Source organism: Oncorhynchus tshawytscha, linkage group LG11 (assembly GCF_018296145.1).
Source record: "Oncorhynchus tshawytscha isolate Ot180627B linkage group LG11, Otsh_v2.0, whole genome shotgun sequence".
Taxonomy (NCBI): Eukaryota; Metazoa; Chordata; class Actinopteri; order Salmoniformes; family Salmonidae; genus Oncorhynchus; species Oncorhynchus tshawytscha.
In genome coordinates this window covers 40,124,500-40,141,813 of record NC_056439.1, presented here as the reverse complement: position 1 = coordinate 40,141,813, position 17,314 = coordinate 40,124,500, and the positions used below count along the sequence as shown (strand labels likewise).

The 17,314-nt window shown below is 46.5% G+C and overlaps 1 protein-coding gene across 4 annotated transcripts in view; it reads left to right on the top strand.

The window, feature by feature from the left end:
- The first annotated feature begins 226 nt into the window (after positions 1–226).
- Positions 227–17,314, top strand: part of rab3gap2 (RAB3 GTPase activating protein subunit 2 (non-catalytic)) — a 29,497-nt gene continuing 12,409 nt past the window's right edge. For 2 of the 4 annotated variants that reach the window (XM_042330119.1, XM_042330117.1), the window contains exons 1-16: positions 227–615; positions 1,753–1,835; positions 1,958–2,078; positions 2,259–2,340; positions 3,704–3,751; positions 3,901–3,976; positions 4,067–4,168; positions 4,296–4,395; positions 10,377–10,397; positions 10,650–10,748; positions 10,975–11,123; positions 11,587–11,666; positions 12,045–12,134; positions 12,332–12,471; positions 12,870–13,065; positions 13,194–13,337. In XM_042330119.1, the coding sequence (XP_042186053.1) occupies positions 507–615; positions 1,753–1,835; positions 1,958–2,078; positions 2,259–2,340; positions 3,704–3,751; positions 3,901–3,976; positions 4,067–4,168; positions 4,296–4,395; positions 10,377–10,397; positions 10,650–10,748; positions 10,975–11,123; positions 11,587–11,666; positions 12,045–12,134; positions 12,332–12,471; positions 12,870–13,065; positions 13,194–13,337 (1,640 nt within the window). In that variant the 5' untranslated portion in view covers positions 227–506. The remainder of the gene's footprint in view (positions 616–1,752; positions 1,836–1,957; positions 2,079–2,258; positions 2,341–3,703; positions 3,752–3,900; positions 3,977–4,066; positions 4,169–4,295; positions 4,396–10,376; positions 10,398–10,649; positions 10,749–10,974; positions 11,124–11,586; positions 11,667–12,044; positions 12,135–12,331; positions 12,472–12,869; positions 13,066–13,193; positions 13,338–17,314) is intronic. The other 2 variants (XM_042330118.1, XM_042330120.1) reach the window with 2 other exon arrangements.

Genomic DNA, 17,314 nt, shown 5'->3' with positions numbered 1-17,314 from the left:
TATTTTACTGGCACCAATGTAATTATCGATTCAAGCCTGAAGGGTAGGCGTTTTTTGCTGTGTTTGAATTGTCAACCTTTGCTGACCTTGAACAAAGCTCAATTTTATTTGTTGAACCTGCCTTCCTGAGCCATAGAGGGCGACGTACACGAAATCGTCTCTGTAAAAGTGCCTTGAGATTGTATTTTATGGTTAGCGATGTGTCATCACAATACAGTCAGTCATTGGTCATCACCAAAACACTTGAAGTAAAGGGTTGAAACGGTGCAAATATTAACGAAATCCACTGACAGCAACACCTTGTACATGTATTTGTTTGCTAACATTCATGGAAACGATACATATTTCAACGCAAAGGATCCCTGAGGAGTCTTGTCTTCTTGATTAGCGCTAACTTCATCATACTGCAACGTTGTTGTTTCCCCGTTGGACTGCAGCTGCAAGCTAACGTTAGCTTAGCTGGCTAATTCCCTGTATCCCCTCTGCCTCGTCGGGACGGGGTCGAAATGTCCTGCTGCCTGCTCGAGTTCTGCCGGGTCCAAGAACTCAAAGCAGTCCGGGAGTTCTTGTTCCAGAACCAGCAAAACAACCCTTCTTTGGGGGACAAGAAAACAGGTAAGTTAACTAGCTAACGCTCAGCTCTGGGCGAGCTAAATTGCTGGTTATGACCAACTTGTTTGATTGCTTTGAAAAAAGAGACGAGGTATACAAACCGCAACATTTGCTATAGACTTATAAAGTGTGTGTGTGTGTGTGTAAAAAAAAAATTGAGACCAAATAATGGTTCACAAATTGCACAACTTGTTGTTGACAATCCAGTTGAAATTAGACTGTAATTTGTTCTATGGGCTACGTCACTTGTCATCTCATGCCTGCAGAATCTGACAACTCTCTCTGACAACTCAAGTCGCAAATTTTGTTCCAGTGTTCTAAGTGCTACAAATACCAGGGAGTGTAAAGAATGCACGTATTCCTATGTCTCTTTAAATCTTTGACCTGTCACATCATGAATAATAGAATTAGAGATTATAGCAGTTGATGAGCGCAAGGTGTAGTGCAGGTGAGACCTGGAGAGCTGCAGTACCAGCGGGAGGCAGATGAAGATGGAAAGAGGGAGGAAGGAGGGGGGATTTGCCCTTTGTCATATGAGTCATCCTACAGGAGGGCGCTTGAACAGATTACCGCATGATGCTGTACAAAGGAAGACACACTCACACACATAAGCATACATACACATACTCAAAGCCCTGAGCCATTGTACATGGATGTTGCAGTCAGACTATGTCAACAGGAGTCCCACTGTCAATGCGAGTTCTGTTAATCTCTTTCCTTCTCCCACTTACTGATATTTATAGCATCTCCAACTTCATCTCTTCTCTCTTTGGGTCGGGGGAGGTCTCTTGTACTTGATGCTCAGCTTTCTCTCCGCCTTCTTTGTTAGTTTGCCCCTGCCAGTCCAAAGATGTGTGTACAAGTGTGTATCATGCATCACCTGATTTTGATAAATGTTTAGCTTTATAGCCTAACTATTATAATAATAATATATGCCATTTAGCAGACACTTTTACCAAAGCGACTTAGTCATGTGTGCATACATTTTACTTATGGGTGGTCCCAGGAATTAAATCCACTGCCCTGGCATTAAAAGCACCATGCTCTACCAGCTGAGTTACAAATAACCACTAACATTTTAACTGACAATTGACTCTGGATTGCACCACCTAATAGTTGTGATTGATCTCTCTCGCTCAGAGAATGAGCTGGCCTGGGACGACTCAGACTGGGGGTCATGGGATAACCCTGAGGCCAAAGAAGATGGCAGTGGCACCACCACGGTCAGTTTGTCTGTCTCTTACACTATCTATATTCTTTAACTGAAGACTAGCCTAAATCAGACAGCACCCTTCCATAGCCCTCTGTGATCTATAAGGTTTGGTCCTGTTGTTGTGTTCCTTAGGGGGTGGAGGAGGACAGTGCTGCAGGGAGTGCCCCCTGGCTGCAGGACTGTGTGGTTTCTCTGTCTCCCTGCTCAGACCTGATGGTCGTTGCCAAAGACCACAAGGCTGTGTTTCTCTCAGGTATGTGTCCCAAAACACAGACACGCATGTTAATGTACACACACATGCTCTCTACCCTACCCTTATTAAGGCTACATGAAACAAAGTCAATGTCCTCAAATACTTAATAAACATCTCCCCAATGACACATACACTGCTGATGGCGGGGTGTGTGTTGACATTGTCTCCTCTTTCTTGCAGCGAAGTGGCGGACAGATGATGGCGGCCGAGAGGAGATGACCCTGGCTGTGTCCTGGAGTGGAACTCTCAGCACAGAGGAGGGGTGAGAGAACAGGGGGAGGAGGGAATGAGAGAACAGGGGGAATACGGGGGAGGAGGGGTTGGAGAGAACAGAAGGAGGAGTGGGGAGGGAGAGAGGGAGGAGGGGGTAGAGAACGGGAGGAGGAGTGGGAAGAGAACGGGAGGAGGAGTGGGAAGAGAACGGGAGGAGGAGTGGGAAGAGAACGGGAGGAGGAGTGGGAAGAGAACGGGAGGAGGAGTGGGAAGAGAACGGGAGGAGGAGTGGGGAGAACGGGAGGAGTGGGGGAAGAGAACGGGAGGAGGAGTGGGAAGAGAACGGGAGGAGGAGTGGGAAGAGAACGGGAGGAGGGGTGGGAAGAGAACGGGAGGAGGGGGTGGGAAGAGAACGGGAGGAGGGGGGTGGGAAGAGTGGGAGGGGGGTGGGAAGAGAACGGGAGGAGGGGGTGGGAAGAGAACGGGAGGAGGGGGTGGGAAGAGAACGGGAGGAGGGGGTGGGAAGAGAACGGGAGGAGGGGGGGGAGAGAACGGGAGGAGGGGGTGGGGAGAGAACGGGAGGAGGGGGTGGGGAGAGAACGGGAGGAGGGGGTGGGGAGAGAACGGGAGGAGGGGGTGGGGAGAGAACGGGAGGAGGGGGTGGGGAGAGAACGGGAGGAGGGGGGGGGAGAGAACGGGAGGAGGGGGTGGGGAGAGAACGGGAGGAGGGGGTGGGGAGAGAACGGGAGGAGGGGGTGGGGAGAGAACGGGGGAGGGGGGGGAGAGAACGGGAGGAGGGGGGGGAGAGAACGGGAGGAGGGGGGGGGAGAGAACGGGAGGAGGGGGGGGAGAGAACGGGGGAGGGGGGGGAGAGAACGGGAGGAGGGGGGGGGAGAGAACGGGGGGAGGAGGGGGGGAGAGAACGGGAGGAGGGGGGGAGAGAACGGGAGGAGGGGGGGGGAGAGAACGGGAGGAGGGGGGGGAGAGAACGGGAGGAGGGGGGGGGGAGAGAACGGGAGGAGGGGGGGGAGAGAACGGAGAGGGGGAGAGAACGGAGGAGGGAGGGGGAGAGAACGGAGGGGGGGGAGAGAACGGAGGAGGGGGGGAGGGAGACGGAACGGAGGGGGGAGAACGGAGGGGGGGGAGAGAACGGGGAGGAGGGGGGGAGAACGGAGGAGGGGGGGAAAGAGAACGGAGGAGGAGGAGCGGGAAGAAACATAAGGGTGGATGAATGAGAGAGGGGATTAGACTGAGAGAATGTGAGGAAAGGAAAGGACACAGAAAGAAGTCAAGATTAGATTCCAGATTCAATTCAATTCAATTGACTTTATTGACATGGCAAGTTCATTATTACTTACATTGTAAAAGTATGCATATCGACTGTGTGTGTGTGCGTGCCTGCCTCTTTACAGGGAGAGTGTGAGCAGTGTCATCTGTATACCTCTGGCCAGCCAGAAAAGGTAAGCCATCTAGTATGTCCGACACTGTCTGTGTGTGTGTCCATCCTCCACGTATGATCACTTGTGTGTACATATCAATGTGTATGTAGGTTTGTGTTCTAATGATAAGTATTAACTCTGTCTGTCGGTCTGTCTGTGTGTGTGTTCAGGAGTTCCACAGGTCGGCCAGACTGGACTTGTATTGTAGTGGGCTTCTCATCTGGTTATGTTCGCTTCTACACAGAGGTGCAGTACAGCAGTATTGACTTGTTACCTGGAAGTCTGGCTGGTGTGTTAATGTTATTCTAACAGTGGTGTTTTGTGTGTTTTTGTCAGAGTGGGGTCCTACTCCTAGCCCAGCTGTTGAATGAGGATCCTGTCCTGAGGCTCAAGTGTCGCACCTACGAGATCCCCCGCCACCCTGGTGTCACCGAGCAGGTACGGCTGTAGCACACACCAAAACACTGATAGCTGTCTGGGCCTGGGTATCAAGGTTCTTTTCATGACACTTTGTATTTATGAATTTCTCGCTCTCTCACTCTCTCTCTCTCTCTCTCTCTCTTAGCATGAGGAGCTGAGCATTCTTTACCCAGCAGCCCTGGTCACTATTGATGGCTTCAGTCTCTTTCAGTCTCTACGCGCCTGCAGAAACCAGGTGGCTCGAGGTACTGCTCTGTGTGTGTGTTTTGTGTCTGTCGAGGTACTGCTCCGTGTGTGTGTTTTGTGTCTGTCGAGGTACTGCTCCGTGTGTGTGTTTTGTGTCTGTCGAGGTACTGCTCCGTGTGTGTGTTTTGTGTCTGTCGAGGTACTGCTCCGTGTGTGTGTTTTGTGTCTGTCGAGGTACTGCTCCGTGTGTGTGTTTTGTGTCTGTCGAGGTACTGCTCCGTGTGTGTGTTTTGTGTCTGTCGAGGTACTGCTCCGTGTGTGTGTTTTGTGTCTGTCGAAGTACTGCTCCGTGTGTGTGTTTTGTGTCTGTCTAGGTACTGCTCCGTTTGTGTGTTTTGTGTCTGTCGAGGTACTGCTCCGTGTGTGTGTTTTGTGTCTGTCGAGGTACTGCTCCGTGTGTGTGTTTTGTGTCTGTCGAGTACTGCTCCGTGTGTGTGTTTTGTGTCTGTCGAGGTACTGCTCCGTGTGTGTGTTTTGTGTCTGTCGAGGTACTGCTCCGTGTGTGTGTTTTGTGTCTGTCGAGGTACTGCTCCGTGTGTGTGTTTTGTGTCTGTCGAGGTACTGCTCCGTGTGTGTGTTTTGTGTCTGTCCTGGTACTGCTCCGTGTGTGTGTTTTGTGTCTGTCGAGGTACTGCTCCGTGTGTGTGTTTTGTGTCTGTCGAGGTACTGCTCCGTGTGTGTGTTTTGTGTCTGTCGAGGTACTGCTCCGTGTGTGTGTTTTGTGTCTGTCGAGGTACTGCTCCGTGTGTGTGTTTTGTGTCTGTCGAGGTACTGCTCCGTGTGTGTGTTTTGTGTCTGTCGAGGTACTGCTCCGTGTGTGTGTTTTGTGTCTGTCGAGGTACTGCTCCGTGTGTGTGTTTTGTGTCTGTCGAGGTACTGCTCCGTGTGTGTGTTTTGTGTCTGTCGAGGTACTGCTCCGTGTGTGTGTTTTGTGTCTGTCGAGGTACTGCTCCGTGTGTGTGTTTTGTGTCTGTCGAGGTACTGCTCCGTGTGTGTGTTTTGTGTCTGTCGAGGTACTGCTCCGTGTGTGTGTTTTGTGTCTGTCGAGGTACTGCTCCGTGTGTGTGTTTTGTGTCTGTCGAGGTACTGCTCCGTGTGTGTGTTTTGTGTCTGTCGAGGTACTGCTCCGTGTGTGTGTTTTGTGTCTGTCGAGGTACTGCTCCGTGTGTGTGTTTTGTGTCTGTCGAGGTACTGCTCCGTGTGTGTGTTTTGTGTCTGTCGAGGTACTGTAGTAGCAGTAGAGGTACAGTGCTGTCAAAAAGGCTTTTCCCCTTTTTGACAGCAAATTAGAAATAATTTTCTCGATTTAAAAAAAAATATCTTTGATACATGTATGTTGTCAGATCTTCAACCATAACCTAATATTAGATAAAGGGAACCTGAGTTTACAAATAATAACAACAATTGATACTTATTTTATTTATTTAATTAACATGAAACACCCAATTCCCCTGTGTGAAGAAGTCATTGCCCCCTTACACTCAATAACTGGTTGTGCCACCTTGAGCTGCAATGAATGCAGCCAAGTGCTTCCTGTAGTTGTTGATCAGTCTCTCACATTGCTGTGGATTAATTTTTGGCTGTGGATTAATTTTCTGCTCGTTTAAAGTCCTGCCACAACATCTCAATTGGGATTAGGTCTGGACTAGAGGTCGACCGATTAATCGGACTGACCAATTAATTAGGCCCGATTTCAAGTGTTCATAGCCATCGGAAATCGGTATTTTTGGGCGCCGATTTTTATATATATATATATTTTATACCTTTATTTAACTAAGCAGGTCAGTTGAGAACACATTCTTATTTTCAATGATTGCCTAGGAACGGTGGGTTAACTGCCTTGTTCAGGGGCAGAACGACAGATTTTCACCTCGTCAGCTCAGTGGATCCATTCTTGCAACCTTACAGTTAACTAGTCCAACGCTCTAACCACCTGTCTCTCATTGCACTCCATGAGGAGACTGCCTGTTACATGAATGCAGTAGAAGCCAAGGTATGTTGCTAGCTAGCATTAAACTTATCTTATAAAAAACAATCAATCAATCATAATCACTAGTTATAACTACACATGGTTGATGATATTACTCATTTATCTAGCGTGTCCTGCGTTGCATATAATCGATGCAACGCTGGGGGATGATTTGAAAAAAGCACAATCATTGGACGACTGTACCTAACCATAAACACCAATGCCTTTCTTAAAATCAATACACAGAAGTATATATTTTTTTACCTGCATATTTAGCTAAAAGAAATCCAGGTTAGCAGGCAATATTAACCAGGTGGAATTGTGTCACTTCTCTTGCGTTCATTGCACACAGAGTCAGGGTATATGCAACAGTTTGGGCCGCCTGGCTCATTGCGAACTAATTTGCCAGAATTTTACGTAATTATGACATAACATTGAAGGTTGTGCAATGTAACAAGAATATTTAGACTTAGGGATGCCACCCGTTAGATAAAATACCGAACGGTCCCGTATTTCACTGAAATAATAAACATTTTGTTTTCAAAATTATAGTTTCCGGATTTGACCATATTAATGACCAAATTCTCATATTTCTGTGTGTTATGTTATAATTAAGTCTATGACTGATAGAGCAGTCTGACTGAGCGATGGTAGGCACCAGCAGGCTCGTAAGCATTCATTCAAACAGCACTTTGGTGCGTTTTGCCAGCAGCTCTTCGCAAGCACAGCGCTGTTTATGACTTCAAGCCTATCAGCCTAATGGCTGGTGTAACCAATGTGAAATAGCTAGCTAGTTAGCGGGGTGCCTACCACTCGGTCTGAGACTTGGAGTGGTTGTTCCCCTTGCTCTGCAAGGGTTCGCGGCTTTTGTGGAGCGATGGGTAACGCTGCTTGGAGTGTGGCTGTTGTCGATATGTTCCTGGTTCGAGCCCAGGTAGGGGTGAGGAGAGGGACGGAAGCTATACTGTTACACTAGCAATACTATAGTGCCTATAAGAACATCCAACAGTCAAAGGAATATGAAATACAAATGGTATAGAGAGAAATAGTCCTATAAATACTATATTAACTACAACCTAAAACCTCTTACCTTAGAATATTGAAGTCTCATGTTAAAAGGAACCACCAACTTTCATATGTTCTTATGTTCTGAGCAAGGAACTCAAACATGAGCTTTTTTACATGGCACATATTGCACTCTTACTTCTCCAACACTTTGTTTTGGCATTTTTTAAACCAAATTGAACATGTTTCATTATTTATTTGAGGCTAAATTGATGTTTATTGATGTATTATATTAAGTTAAAATAAGTGTTCATTCAGTATTATTGTAATTGTCATTATTACAAATATTTTAAAAATTAAATCGTCCGATTAATCGGAATCTGCTTTTTTTGGTCCTCCAATAATCGGTATCGGTGTTGAAAAATCATAATCGGTCGACCTCTAGTCTGGACATTGACTAAGCCATTTCAAAACTTCAAAATTGTTACTTTTTAACCATGTTCATGTAGACTTGACTGTGTGTTTTGGATCATTGTCTTGCTGCATGACCCAGCTGCCCTTCAGCTTCAGCTCACAGACGGATGGCCTGACATTCTCCTATAGAATTCTCTGATACAGAGCAGAATGTATTCTTGACCGTTGGTATAAGGTTTTTACTGTGGAATGCAGTGTTTGGCTTTCGCCAGGCATAATGGGACCCATGTCTTCCAAAAACATATACTTTTTACTTATCTGTCCATAGAATATTCATCCTAGAGTTTTGATGACCATCCAGGTGTTTCCAGGTGCTTTTTGGCCATCTTGAGTCAACTTTTTGGATGAGATGAGTCCCATTTATGTCTGGCGAAAACCAAAAACTGCATTCCACAGTTAGTTACGACAGTGCAGCAATATCTAACAAGTAATCTAACAATTCTGCAAAAATTACCTTGTACACACAAATCTAAGTAAAGGAATGGAATAAGTATAAGTATAAATATATGGATGAGCAATGACAGGGTGGCATAGGCTAAGATGCAATAGATGGTATAAAATACAGTATATACATATGAGATGAGTAATGCAAGATATGTAAACATTATAAAACCTCTTGAGCCTACTTGAGACGCAGACGTCCCACCTAGAGCTCTGGAAATGCAAATGCGCTACGCTACACGCTAATAGTATTAGTTAAAACGCAAACGTTCATTAAAATACACATGCTTGGTATTGAAATAAAGCTACAGTCATTGTGAATCTAGCCACCGAGTCAGATTTTTAAAATGCTTTTCGGCGAAAGCATGAGAAGCTATTATCTGATAGCATGCAACACCCCAAAAGACCCGTAGGGGATGTAAACAAAAGAATTAGCATAGTCGGCGCTACACAAACCGCACAATAAAATATAAAACATTAATTACCTTTGACCATCTTCTTTCTTGGCACACCTTGATGTCCCATAATCAATACTGGGTCTTTTTTGGATTAAATCGGTCCATATATAGCCTAGATATCGATCTATGAAGACTGTGTGATAAACGGAAAAAAATAGCGTTTCATAACGTAACGTCATTTTTTAAAAGTTAAAAATTCGACGATAAACTTTCACAAAACACTTCGAAATACCTTTCTAATGCAACTTTAGGTATAACTACACGTTAATAAGCTATAAAAATCATCAGGAGGCGATGTAAATTCGATAGTTGGTCGTGTGGAAAAATGTCCGGAAAAACACAGAGACAATGCCTCAGGTTGGTGGTCGGAGGGAATCGGTTCCCTTTGGTCGGATCTACCAAGAATCAAATCAGAATCAAATGAGGAGACTCTATACATCCTGTGGAAGCTGTAGGTACTGCAAGCTCGGCCTCATTTAATACGGTTCACCTTTAACAATGGGTTGAAGTGGCGCATGGATATTTTTTCCCATCTCCAGTGATCAGATTTTCCTGCGCTTTTCGATGAAACAGACGTTCTGTTATAGTCACAGCCGTGATTTAAACAGTTTTGGAAACGTCTGAGTGTTTTCTATACACACATACTAATCATATGCATATACTATATTCCTGGCCTGAGTAGCAGGACGCCAAAATGTTGCGCGATTTTTAACAGAATTTCCGAAAAAGTAGGGGGGAGGCTTAACAGGTTTAATTAAAGTGACTAGTGATCCATTTATTAAAGTGGCCAATGATTTCAAGTCTGTATGTAGGCAGCAGCCTCTCTGTGTTAGTGATGGCACTGTGTTGCCATACCAATGGTAAATCATCATGGTGGTGGTAGTGTGATGGTTTGAGGATGCTTTGCTACCTTAGGACCTGGACAACTTGCCTGAATAGAAGGAACCATGAATTCTGCTCTGTATCAGAGAATTCTACAGGAGAATGTCAGGCCATCCGTCTGCAAGTTGAAGTGCAGCTGGGTCATGCAGCAAGACAATGATCCAAAACACACAATCAAGTCTACATGAACATGGTTAAAAAGCAACACATTTGGAATAGCCTAGTCAAAGTCTAGACCTAATCCCTATTGAGATGTTGTGGTAGGACTTGAAACGAGCAGTTTATTATTGAAAACCCACATATGTCACTGAGTTAAAGCAGTTCTGCATGGAAGATTGGGCCAAAATTCCTTCACAGTGATGTGAGAGACTGATCAACAACTACAGGAACCGTTTGGTTGGAGTCTTTGCAGCTAAAGGTGGCACAAACAGTTATTGAGTGTAAGGCAATTACACACAGGGGCATTGCGTGTTGCATAACTTTGTTTATAAAATATGTATGTCATTGTTGTGTTATTTGTACACTCAGGTCCCCTTTATCTAAAATTAGGTTTTGGTTAAAGATCTGATAACATTCAGTATAAAAAAATGCAACAGTAGAAAAAATTAGCAAGGGGGAAATACTTTTTCACAGCGCTGTAGGTTAGTGTTCGTAGTTGTAAAACTAGTTGCAGTACCATAGTAATTGTGCTATAAAAGGTTACATGATGTTTAATAGAACCATTTTCTCTATTTGCTGGCTGGGTTGACAGAGTTTGCCAGAAAGGATGCAGGTACTGACACACGTACAAAAGCTAGTATTTGACACTTAGAGTAGTACATGTAGTATTTTTGGGGGTATATTTTGTGTATTGTGGCTTGAGGTGATTTTAGTCATGCCACACCATTTACGCAACTCTTTCCTTCATCTCCTCTTTCTCTGGCAACCCTCACTTCCTTAACCTCTTTCTCCAAACCCCTTCTCTTACTCATTATTCCTAACTTTCTGTGTCTTTACCGCTCTCTCTCCCTACTCGGCCCCTCAGCAGCGGCAGCAGGCAGTGAGGTGGTCCATCCTCCTCCTCTGGCCTATAAGAAGTGGGGTCTACAGGATATGGACACCATCGTAGACCACAGCAGCGTGGGTGAGAGAGTCGAGGAGGGAGGGTCAGATGGGTGGAGGGGCACAGGGAGTGGATGGGGGGGGCTGGAGGGAGAGTGGCAGGAGGACAGGGAGTTGGGCAGGAGGACAGGTGCATGGTGAACAGAAGTTGGAGAAGATTATGGATTCTGGTTGACAGACAGTGAAAGTGTAGCTATGTTCGCCATTATAACGGTACTCTCTCTCTCCGCCCCTCCCTCCCTTGTCAGGTATAATGACGCTGTGTGTGTTTGACCAGATGAAGAATGCGTCTATCCTGGGGGGTTTCCATGCCTCTGTGAAGGGCAGCCCCCCCGCCATGAGTCAGTACATAACTGTGGGGGGAGGACCCTACACAGGCTTCTACTATGCCATTGAGGTGTGTGTTGTCCATCTTTTTCTTCACCTCATGCCTGTCTATTTATCTCCTTGAGAGATTGGTAGTTACTCTTTAAGAAGTAAGCACAGTTGGCATTAGTTCAGACCAGTAGCAGTGATTTTTGACTTTTCTATTCCCTCTAGAGCAGAGATGGGCAATAATTTTGGCTCGTGGGCCACATCAGGATTTCTAAATTCAGAGGAGGGATGTTATTTTGAAAAAGGGCAGTTATTTGAACATTTATAAAGGTCCATTATAATTTCTACATACTTTCTATCTAGCCTGTAGTGTTATTTTAACCCAAAATAGTTTACCCCCCACCCCCAAAAAATGGTTTTTACTCAAATCTCCCGCCGACTGGATTGCCTTATTTTTCCCACCCCTGCTGTAAACAGAGCGGAGATTTCCACCAAATCAGCACGAAAATGTCCAGTCATAAAAGATTGTTTTTATCTCTCTCCAGGGTAGCTCCCAGCCTCTCCTCTCCCATGTGGCTCTGGCTGTGGCGAGCAAACTCACATCGGCCTTGTTCAGCGCCGCCAGGTGCGTGTGTGTTTTTCTTGGTGATTGTATGTATGAGTCTTTTCCCGGTTGTCAGTATCTTGGCCTCCTGCTCCCTTTAATCATGGTGAGTATTCCCTGTGGTGCTGTGTGTGGGTGTGTTGATACGGCTGGGCCTTCACTGAGCCATGCTACCTCTGATACAGCCACACAGGACACAAAGCAGCAACATCAATACACTGATATATAGCCTCTCTTCCCTGACAACTAATTAAATATAACTCTGTATGTCCTCTCCCTCTTCTCCCTCTGTCTGTCTTCTGCATGGCTTCTTTCTTTCTGCACTCTTTCTCTCCCCTTTCCTTCTCTCTCTCCTATCTTGCCTTTCTTTCGCATTGATCTCTTTCGCTCTCTCGTCAGTGGGTGGCTGGGCTGGAAGAAACAGAGTGAGGAGGAGCCAACTCAGAAACAGAAGCCCAAGGTGGAGCCGGCCACGCCCATGGCAGTCAGGTGACCAACACCATCCCTTTTGTCAGAAGAACTAGGGAACTGTTTGTGCTGCACATGCAATCTACGCAGTCAAATTGCCAAGTTATCTTTTTATTAACTTTAACATGAATCAATTAGCCTTTTATTTTTTTTTACATTTCTCACTTAACTGATTGCCTAGCCCAAACTCCTTCCTCCCTCTCGTGTCCCGCCCTCAGGTTTGGTCTCCCAGACTCGCGGCGCCACGGGGAGTTCATCTGTCTGTCCCCCTGTAACACTCTGGCTGGGGTCACGGACGACTTCGGCAGGGTCACGCTGCTTGACGTGGGAAGAGGCATAGCTATCCGCATGTGGAAGGGTGAAAGAGAATTCTCCCTTCAACACTCAACAGTAGGGCCGGAACGATATCAGTATCATTAGTATCGTGGCAAGAAAACAAAATATGAAAACAGGCCTAATGTTGGAAACAAACATCATTATGTCATCCAGAGTCACATTTATTTCCAAGCTATAGTACACAATATTCAACATATAGCAGGTTTTTAAAGGACCAAAGAGTTTGGTCTGCTTCTTGTTTTCATTTTTGCCATGGAAAAAATATTGCAATACTGGTATCATCACAGCCCAACTCATCAGCAAATTAATTATCTGGTTTAGTATAAAGACAGCTAATGTTGAGTAGGGTCTAGTGTTTGACTTGGAAAAAGGCCCTACTTATTTATCTAGTTATAATAACCTATTTCTGTGTTTTTCCAGGATACCGGGATGCCCAGCTGGGTTGGGTACAGGTGTCTGAGGGGCGGGGCGAGCGCGAGTCCTCACCCTCTGCACCCCTCCCTCGGCGCCACGCCCAGTTCCTGGTCATCTATGCACCCAGGAGAGGCATCCTGGAGGTGTGGGGCACACAGCAGGGGCCCAGAGTAGGAGCCTTCACTGTAGGGAAACACTGCAGGTACACACACACACACACACACACACACACACACACACACACATTCAGTTCTAATCGTATGTTTCTAGAGCATTTGAACTACTTTAACCAGTAACCATTTCCTTCTCTCCTATGTGTGTATGTGTCAGGTTGCTGTATGCAGGCTACCGGCTGATGGGGGTGAACAGTGTGACTAGTCAGGGCTGGCTGCTCCACACACAGCAGGTGTGTCTGTTTGACCCTGCTACTGGAGTGCTACGCACTGTCACTGTCCCCTTCCATCTGGCCCTCAGGTGACTTTTCACACTAACACACACTTCGTAGTACAGTTGGGACATCTTGGGAAGATCAGGAGTACAATTCTTGTATTGTGAAAGATTCCACATATATAGTGCATTCGAAAAGTATTCAGACTCCTTGACTTTTACCACATTTTGTTACATTACAACCCTATTCTAAAATGAATAAAATCGTTTTTTAAATTTTTGCAAATGTATTACAAATAAAAAGCTGAAATATCACATTTACATAAGTATTCAGACACTTTACTCAGTACTTCGTTGAAGCACCTTTGGCAGCAATTACAGACAAGTTTTTTGGGGGTATGACGCTACAAGCTTGGCACACCTGTTTTTGGGGAGTTTCTCTCATCCTTCTCTGCAGATCCTCTCAAGCTCTGTCAGGTTGGATGGGGAGCGTTGCTGCACAGCTATTTTCAGGTCTCTCCAGAGATGTTCGATCGGGTTCCTGCCCGGGTTCTGGCTGGTTCACTCAAGGACATTCAGAGACCTGTCCCGATGCCTCTCCTGCATTGTCTTGGATGTGTGCTTAGGGTCGTTGTCCTGTTGGAAGGTGAACCTTTGCCCAGTATGAGGTCCTCAGCACTCTGGAGCAGGTTTTCATCAAGGATCTCTCTGTACTTTGCTCTGTTCATCTTTGCCTCGATCCTGACTAGTCTCCCAGTCCCTGTCACTGAAAAACCTCCCCACAGCATAATGCTGCCACCACCATGCTTCACTGTAGGGAAGGTGCCAGGTTTTCTCCAGATGTAACACTTGGCATTCAGGCCAAAGAGTTCAATCTTGGTTTCATCAGACCAGAGAATCTTGTTTCTCATGGTCTGAGAGTCCTTTAAGTGCCTTTTGGCAACTCCATACGGGCTGTCATGTGCCTTTCACTGAGGAGTGGCTTCTGTCTGGCCATTCTACCATAAAGGCCTGATTAGTGGAGTACTGCAGAGATGGTTGTCCTTCTGGAAGGTTCTCCCACCTCCACAGATGAACTCTGGAGCTCTGTCAGATGGACCTTTCTTGGTCACCACCCTGACCAAGGCCCTTTCCACCGATTGCTCAGTTTGCCCAGGCGGCCAACTCTAGGAAGAGTATAGGTGTTTCCAAATCTCTTCCATTTAAGAATGATGGAGACCACTTTGTTCTTGGGGACCTTTAATGCTGCAGACATTTTCTGGTACCCTTCCCCAAATCTGTGCCTCGACACAATCCTGTCTCGGAGCTCTACGGACAATTCCTTCGACCTCATGGCATAGTTTTTGCTCTGACATGCACTGTCAACTGTGGGACCTTTATAGACGCTATCGGAGGCGGTGCAGCCAGCGGGTTTCTCCACGCATCGCGCCGACAGAAACAAACATCTTTCTGGTAAGAAGAGGGGCGGGGGCGTATGCCTTATGGCTAACGAGACGTGGTGTGATCACAGAAATATACAGGAAGTCAAATCCTTCTGTTCACCTGATTTAGAATTCCTCACAATCAAATGTCGACCGCATTATCTACCAAGAGAATTCTCTTCGATTATAATCACAGCCGTATATATTCCCCCCCAAGCAGACACATCGATGGCTCTGAACGAACTTTATTTGACTCTTTGCAAACTGGAATCTCTACATCCTGAGGCTGCATTCATTGGTAGCTGGGGATTTTAACAAGGCTAATCTGAAAACAAGACTCCCTAAATTGTATCAGCATATCGATTGCGCAACTAGGGCTGAAAAAACCTTGGATCATTGTTACTCTAACTTCCGCGACGCATATAAGGCCCTGCCCCGCCCTCCTTTCGGAAAAGCTGACCACGACTCCATTTTGCTGATCCCTGCCTACAGACAGAAACTAAAACAAGAAGCTCCCGCGCTGAGGTCTGTCCAACGCTGGTCCGACCAAGCTGATTCCACACTCCAAGACTGCTTCCATCACGTGGACTGGGATATGTTTCGTATTGCGTCAGATAACAACATTGACGAATACGCTGATTCGGTGTGCGAGTTCATTAGAACGTGCGTTGAAGATGTCGTTCCCATAGCAACGATTAAAACATTCCCTAACCAGAAACCGTGGATTGATGGCAGCATTCGCATAAAACTGAAAGCGCGAACCACTGCTTTTAATCAGGGCAAGGTGACTGGTAACATGACCAAATACAAACAGTGCAGCTATTCCCTCCGCAAGGCTATCAAACAAGCTAAGCGTCAGTATAGAGACAAAGTAGAATCTCAATTCAACGGCTCAGACGCAAGAGGTATGTGGCAGGGTCTACAGTCAATCACGGACTACAAGAAGAAAACCAGCCCAGTCACGGACCAGGATGTCTTGCTCCCAGGCAGACTAAATAACTTTTTTGCCCGCTTTGAGGACAATACAGTGCCACTGACACGGCCTGCAACGAAAACATGCGAACTCTCCTTCACTGCAGCCGAGGTGAATAAAACATTTAAACATGTTAACCCTCGCAAGGCTGCAGGCCCAGACGGCATCCCCAGCCGCGCCCTCAGAGCATGCGCAGACCAGCTGGCTGGTGTGTTCACGGACATATTCAATCAATCCCTATACCAGTCTGCTGTTCCCACATGCTTCAAGAGGGCCACCATTGTTCCTGTTCCCAAGAAAGCTAAGGTAACTGAGCTAAACGACTACCGTCCTGTAGCACTCACTTCCGTCATCATGAAGTGCTTTGAGAGACTAGTCAAGGACCATATCACCTCCACCCTACCTGACACCCTAGACCCACTCCAATTTGCTTACCGCCCAAATAGGTCCACAGACGATGCAATCTCAACCACACTGCACACTGCCCTAACCCATCTGGACAAGAGGAATACCTATGTGAGAATGCTGTTCATCGACTACAGCTCGGCATTCAACACCATAGTACCCTCCAAGCTCGTCATCAAGCTCGAGACCCTGGGTCTCGAAACCGCCCTGTGCAACTGGGTACTAGACTTCCTGACGGGCCGCCCCCAGGTGGTGAGGGTAGGCAACAACATCTCCACCCCGCTGATCCTCAACACTGGGGCCCCACAAGGGTGCGTTCTGAGCCCTCTCCTGTACTCCCTGTTCACCCATGACTGCGTGGCCACGCACGCCTCCAACTCAATCATCAAGTTTGCGGACGACACAACAGTGGTAGGCTTGATTACCAACAACGACGAGACGGCCTACAGGGAGGAGGTGAGGGCCCTCGGAGTGTGGTGTCAGGAAAATAACCTCACACTCAACGTCAACAAAACTAAGGAGATGATTGTGGACTTCAGGAAACAGCAGAGGGAACACCCCCCTATCCACATCGATGGAACAGTAGTGGAGAGGGTAGTAAAGTTAAGTTCCTCGGCATACACATCACAGACAAACTGAATTGGTCCACTCACACAGACAGCATCGTGAAGAAGGCGCAGCAGCGCCTCTTCAACCTCAGGAGGCTGAAGAAATTCGGATTGTCACCAAAAGCACTCAAACTTCTACAGATGCACAATCGAGAGCATCCTGGCGGGCAGTATCACCGCCTGGTACGGCAACTGCTCCGCCCACAACCGTAAGGCTCTCCAGAGGGTAGTGAGGTCTGCACAACGCATCACCGGGGGCAAACTACCTGCCCTCCAGGACACCTACACCACCCGATGTTACAGGAAGGCCATAAAGATCATCAAGGACAACAACCACCCGAGCCACTGCCTGTTCACCCCGCTATCATCCAGAAGGCGAGGTCAGTACAGGTGCATCAAAGCTGGGACCGAGAGACTGAAAAACAGCTTCTATCTCAAGGCCATCAGACTGTTAAACAGCCACCACTAACATTGAGTGGCTGCTGCCAACACACTGACTCAACTCCAGCCACTTTAATAATGGGAATTGATGGGAAATGATGTAAAATATATCACTAGCCACTTTAAACAATGCTACCTAATATAATGTTTACATACCCTACATTATTCATCTCATATGTATACGTATATACTGTACTCTATATCATCTACTGCATC